This window comes from Cebidichthys violaceus, unplaced genomic scaffold (assembly GCF_023349555.1).
Source record: "Cebidichthys violaceus isolate CVI_PGR_0920_01 unplaced genomic scaffold, fCebVio1.0.p SCAF_9, whole genome shotgun sequence".
In the NCBI taxonomy this organism is placed as follows: Eukaryota; Metazoa; Chordata; class Actinopteri; order Perciformes; family Stichaeidae; genus Cebidichthys; species Cebidichthys violaceus.
This window is the reverse complement of record NW_027176975.1, coordinates 13,822,207-13,829,040: the sequence shown is the minus strand read 5'-3', so window position 1 is coordinate 13,829,040 and position 6,834 is coordinate 13,822,207. Positions and strand designations below refer to the sequence as shown.

At 38.0% G+C, this 6,834-nt stretch overlaps 1 protein-coding gene across 1 annotated transcript in view; it reads left to right on the top strand.

Annotated features, from left to right (window-relative positions):
* The first annotated feature begins 1,900 nt into the window (after positions 1-1,900).
* Positions 1,901-6,834, top strand: part of mvb12bb (multivesicular body subunit 12Bb) — a 31,709-nt gene continuing 26,775 nt past the window's right edge. Inside the window, exons 1-2 of the mRNA XM_068703610.1 lie at positions 1,901-1,951; positions 3,705-3,804. Coding sequence (XP_068559711.1) covers positions 3,712-3,804 — 93 coding nt within the window. The 5' untranslated portion in view covers positions 1,901-1,951; positions 3,705-3,711. The remainder of the gene's footprint in view (positions 1,952-3,704; positions 3,805-6,834) is intronic.

Here is a 6,834-nt window from a genome sequence, read left to right as displayed (position 1 = left end):
CACCATAGCAGGCTAAAGAAACTCTTAGCCCCAATGGGCTACCACTTATTGCAGAAATAAGAGAGCCCTATATCCCAAAAATATTCTCACTTAGCTTTATTAACTCAAATACTGAAAGGTTTAATGGGTACACTATGACATATACTTTCACAATGTTGATTACAACATTGTTCTTTTAAAGCATCATAAGATTATTCACTGTCTTGCTGAGAATTAGATGAGAGGAACCTTTCCCTTAGGTGAGAGGACTGATACCACTCTCATGTCTGTACAGTAAACGTGAAGCTGCCGCCAGCAGGCGGTTAGCTTAGCTTAGCATAAAGACTGGAAACAGAGGGAAACAGCTAGCCTGGCTCTGTCCAGGATAACAAAATTCATCTACAAGCAGGCTGGTAGGATGGTTTTGTTATAATTGGACAGAGCCAGGCTAGCTGTTTCCCCCTGTTCCCTGTGTTTGTGCTAAGCTAAGCTAACCGACGATGGCTTTTAGTGGTGTTGATCTTCTCTTATCAAGAAAGTATTTGCTATTATGTCTATTCTGTTAAAGTTACTAAGGAGTGGAAGAAAGTGCAAGGAGGTTTTAAAAAAGATAATCATAATAATGTTGTTTATAAATTGCATCTAAATATAGTGAACTGTATTGGTGAGAGATCTATAAGCAGAATATAAAATAGAATTGATAAAAAGGCTGTAAAAGAAGGCCGTCTCATGTTTGCCTGTTGGGAATTCTTAAATTAAATTTAGAAACACAAATTTTGCCTCTTTAATTAACATTAGCAGTAAGTGGGGAGGTGGGGAAGGTTGCTGGTCATATGAGTTGGCAATTTCCCTCTGAACGTCTCCTCTGTAATTAATAGAAGCGTTATAAAAATGGAAAAATGGAAAACTGATCACGCCATGTGCAGCCATGTAAGCCCCTAAATACATTTCACAGTGTGTGGCCCCAATGAAGACACCATACTGGCATATGGCACCATGTCACCAAACAGAGCAACAAGTCTTTGATTTGAATAAATTAGGATAATAGTTGCACAATGACATAATTTATTTGATTGGTATGATGGGGGTAGAAATAATAAACTTGGTGATGTGAAAGCATTTGTCGCCCCTCTGTGTTTTGGACAGTCTACAAAGAGGCTTTCAAATGTTGTACTCTGGGAGATGTGCATCCTAATGTTACAGCTAAGCTAATACATTGCTCTTTATCTTACTTTTATTCGATTACAGTAATGACATGTGATGATTAGAGAGACAACCAACTATCAGAAAGCGTGACCTGCAGATACATCCACGTAATGATAGTCATTTAGTAAAGCACAACCTTAATTTAGTTACCAGAGGCAAATTGGATCTCAAAAGTTATTGCAAAGAAATACAGCCACGAGTCAATGTGGCATTGTTGGTCCAGGGCTTTATTCTCCGTGTACAGACAATTCAGTCTTACAATGTAAATTGGCACATTTATCATCCACATAGCTTTTTGGTGATGTTTTCATATGATGGTCTCTGTTGAGTTGAATATCAAGAATCCAGTGCTTCTGTGCTGAGCAGTTTGTTGTCACTCATTATGAGCTCTAAGCATAAATAATGACTTCTTTTTTTTTTTAAAGCAACGACTTTGAATACGTTTTACTGCAGGCTGGTCCCTCTGTTAAAGATAAATTAAAACGACTATCCAAAACGTTAAACTAACATACAAAAACTAGGGTGAAGTAAGGGGATCACAATAAAGATGCATGTAAACAGAAGTAAAAATGGCTATATTCTCTAAATTTGTTTAATTATGTACCATTTTTTTCACAGAAAAAAAAGTCACAAGGAGTTTTACCTAGCAACGGGTTGTGGTTAATTATTTGGTATCAGCGGTATCCGGAAGTGGTTCGCGCTGGTTAAAGTCCGAAGTTGAAAAGGTGACAGCAGTCAGGAAGAGACGGACCAACGTTTCCACCAGGTAAACACAAACCTAACGACAAACTTGTGGATTTTAGTTCCATTCCCGAACGGCTCAGACACTTTCAGGATGGCTTACAACACTTACTATTCACATATGTGCTCAAACATTTGTTTTTGCTGATTCTGATTCTGATTCTGATTCTGATTTTGTAAAAGTAAAATACACGGTTTTAGCTGCCATTAGTCCTTACGTGGATCTCGGTGAAATGTAACGTTTTCCGAGTCATTCAAAGTCCCGAGTAACGTTAGTTACAGCAACGAGTACGGAACAAACGAGGAACTTGCTGCGTATTAATCAACATCTGTATATGTGCAGACAACAGTGATTTCTGTTTAGCCATGAATCAGATGTTAAACAGCACATTATTATATACACTCTTCTTATCCGAGTAAATAGCGACGGAGACGGCATCATTAATTAGTTTATGTTTGACAAAATAAATCTAATTAATTTAATTATTGTAATGACAGCAAACGTTCAATGTGATTCATGTCAAAATGTGTCTTAAATAGTAAATGTTAGCTACTTACTACATATTGTGACAATGTGAAGTTAACCCCCACACTTTCACCAACTTATTCCGTCCTTTCAACACTGTGGCGATGTGCTGCTGCTCACAATTAGACCACTTCGACATTATGCAAAATATTATCATCTACTTATTTTTACAATAGTTAATTAACTATTTAATTAGCGAAACTACACAAACCTCACAGTTACCATCATAGCAAAGGCCAAAAAATACATTCTGTTCTCTATAGTAGGCGTTTATGCCTGTTTACTAAAGTCATCATGAACCCACTGTTGAATGCTACATGTAACACACAGTTTTACTTTGGAGCAGGAAATAAGTTTGGATGGATTTGTTTTCTGTAGCTTGGATGAGTCTCTAAGCCTTTGATGTCGTGCTGGAAAACAAAGCTCATTTTGAACAAATTAATGTTACAAAGAGATCCTTCATTCTATTAGCTAATTTGCTATCCTGTTTCATTTGAATAAGTACGGCTATCTAACATTTGTTAAAGAGACAGCTGTTTTTTGGAGTAAATCCCCTAATTGGATCAGCTTTAATTGCAATAGATTTCGTAAACATCAAGATTGAATGCAGCAACTTTGTCAGTTAGTACAAGAATGCTTTAAAGTTAATCTAATAAAATTGCGTAAGGGAACCATTGCAAAGCCACTTACCCCGTAAAAAGGCTTGCATACCCATTAGGGAAAAATTCCCTTGGACAGGAATAGATAGCAATTGATTGGGACTTCCTTGAAAATATGTGATCACTCCCCCTAATTTGTGATTTGGTGAAGTCATTGGGTGGTGTCCAAATGCTGTTTTTGTCGTTGGTCTCACTTGTCATTTGGTCCTGGATTAGAGAGGCACTTTTTCTTCTAGACCCTAATAAGCCTCATCAAGAAGTCAATAATGTGGTCATTTCAGCCAAGAAAAACCTTGTCCACTCTCCATTTAATGACCCTGAAGGGTGAAGTCCTTATTTTGGTTTCACTAGCTGCATCTTGCATATTTATTCAAAATTCTAACATTTAAATTGCTCCCTTTTTTTAACCCGGACCATATGTGCCAAAGTACAAGTTTGTATCTATTAACACAATTCTTTTAATATTTATATGCATTGATTTTCATGATGTATCTAAAGTTTTTTCGAGAGGAAAAAGCTGCGGATCATTGTAGTACGGTTTCTCTGGTGAAATGCCAAAAATGTGATGAGGCTCTTCTGTTTTTCTAACGCAGCTCTGACATGTCTGAAGTGAGCAACCAGCTGCCAGCAGACCCCATCTCTGCAGTCGGAGTAATCGCCTCAGTCAACAAGGCCCCTGATGGCTACTATGTTGTGAGTATTCATCTCGTCTTAGAACACATAGTTTGATTTAATACGCATGAAAAGCCTGTAAAGTTGTTTCCTTTACTGTAAAAGCCACAGTTAATACATGTATAATAGTATTTAATATTATTATTATAATAAATGTTTTGCCAGCCTTATCACAGGTCCAAAATGTCACTGATCAGAAGTCTGATCTGAAATAAAATCTTTTTTTTTTTTTTTGCTCACTGCTGTTGGTTGAACATGTAATTGTTGTAGCTGATGGTATAGCATAACTTACAGAAAGGATATTGGCAGCCTTCCAATGTATTTTTTTTTTTTTTAGAGCTGTTAGATGACTTATTCATCAAGTTTACTTTGATGATTAGGAAGATTCCCTTCCTGACATTGTTGCTGGTTGCCACTAGTAAAACAGACACACCAGAGGCAAAGATTTAATGATGTTTGGTTGATGCCCACAGAGAGTCATTTAAATTGAGCCCATGTTTTCCCTAAACTCAAGTACCACAACAACTTTAACAATGATAGGAATGTTTAAGGGTGTAGTGAAGGATTGGTTGGTTTATATGAACCTTTCTTGGTTGTGAAAGAGTTGGAGAGTGTTTTAAAGGAGAAGCTAGTGAGTAAGTTAAACAAAGCACAAAAACAAGCTTGAGGGCGCATCTTTCTTCCTCTCTCTCTCGCTTCCTATTCAGATTTCTTGCTTTCTCCCTACACCCCCAAACCCTCCCTCTTCCCCCCTGTTTCTATCTCTTCCTGCTCCACCCTACACACCCAGCTTGTTCTAATCTCTGGCAGATGATGGCGGGTTGGCATCAGAACGAAGCCACTGGCAGGGAAACTGCGTTCACGCCACACGGTAGTGACAAACACAGAAACCCCGTCAGACTTCCTCCTCTGCTGCTCCAGTGCGCCAATACATTTCAGCTGATGTGCAAATACTGTGCATATTCTGTAGGGCTTAAAGCTCGTCACCGACGCTGGTTCACTCAGTAAATTGTCAATACTTTTTTTGTTAAGCCCCAGGCAGTACAGCAGCGGTTCAACATTTGGATATAGTTTGGACTTAAGATAATGTATTGTAGACGAAGATATTACAAGTTATCTTTGTGTCACCTTGTTTCACTACATTTGTGTTAAATACGTTTTTTGAAACATGATTTGGATTATGAATTCAAGCTGCCACAAAAACAAAAGACGACTAGTGCGGAGTTATAACAAGTGTATGTTTGATAATCACCGAAGCTCTTTGAGTGATCGTAAGACTAGAAAAGTGCAATACAAGTACAGTCCATTTACCATTTAAAATATAACACATCCTTCAAGGTAATAAAATACGGAAAAAAGTAAAGTGCAAATTAGCCTCCATAGTGAAATTCAAGGCCTTTCAGACTCTGAAGCACTATCTCAAATGCATTTGTCCCATCTTCTAGAACATATGTGGTCTTTAATCTGCAGACAAAAATCTCATCACTTGGCATCAGTGTGCTAATGCAGCACTGAGAAGGGGAAGTCTCAGGATATTACGCTGTATTGATTTTTCTTCTCTTTTTTTTTTACCCATTCACACCAGACTTCTTTTAGAAATCCTCCTTAATACTGACTGCTTACCATACTTACCATACTTTTTATACAGCAGATCAAAGGGCTGATTAACTCTTTTGCTCTCCGAGACGATGCGCTCACATCTCTGAACTTGAGCAGGTTGTTCCAACACAAGCGAGCACAGGCCCACATCAAACACTGCTCCGCTGGGATTGGGAGCTTTTGCTGAAGCACCAGCAGCCACCCAACATCAAACGCCACGAGTAGACTCACGCACACTGACGCTCTGTGCATGGGTTGCAAAGTGGAAAATTGTGTATTTCAGATTCACCTGAGCATTTGACATGTTTCGCTCTTAAACTCATCACTGTGAAGTTTGTTTGAAGAAGCCCAGTATTTTGATGAGCGAGGATGCCCATTCTAACCCAATGGCCGCTTGTCCGTTTTTGAGTGAGCATCTGTACTTCAAATAAGTAGTTTGAAAGTTAAGGAAAGTAAACTAATTTGCCAAGAGTTAGAAGAGTAGTTGGATATCCACTCTCATGCCTGTGTGCAGTCCAAAGATAGTTCCAGAAGGTTCTGAGCTGAAGAGTGGACGGAGAGGGAAACAGCTAGCCTAGCTCTGTTTCAAACTCTAACCACTCACTAACTACAATGTTGTATCTTGTTTGTTTACGAAGAGGTGATATGTAAAAAGTTAAATATTGATATCGTATTAATGATACACAGAAGATGATGTTGTGTAAATAATCCAGCAATTCTTAAATCCTTTAATATATACAGTTATGGTTACAGAATCTCTCTCCACACTCGTGTTTGGAGTGTAGTTCACAAAACCACAATAAACAAAGTTAAAGATGAATGTGTCTGATAGCATTTTTTTTTTTTTTCAAAATTTCTATAGATATCACGATAATATTGTCATCATGAATTATTTTGGCCACAACAATCTTGTAGTGAAAATCTGATATTGTGACAGGCCTAATTTGCACACAAACAGGAATTTAAACATGTCTTGTCGTCATTGTGTGGTTGGGTTTATTTTTGTTAGGATTAAAAGTAGTTTACAATGTGTTCATAGGTGAGCTTTAGAGTTGCTGGTAGCCATATTGTTTTTACTTTGGAGAGAATCACGTTAGCTGTCTCCCTTTGCTTCCAGTCTTTAGCTAAGCTAAGCTAATCACCCAATATTAGCTCCATACTCAATGCACAGACTTGAGAGTTTTATCAGTCAAAGCTCTGCTGAAAGTCAAATTACTTTTCAAAGCAACTGCAGCTGTAGTTCTTTTAATATACAAACAGTTTCCAGTTGAGAGAAAAGATCCAAAACATTTGTCTCTTTTCGGTTTTTCTGTTCTTTGAAAGGACTGGTTTGTACCCTGTACCTCTCGTATGTCTTTCCCACCTGGTTCCACTCCCCAGAGGTTTTTGATTGTATGCCTTTTATATCTTTTTTATTCACAGCTGTGCCTCTCAGTGCTTCGTCGTAACTTG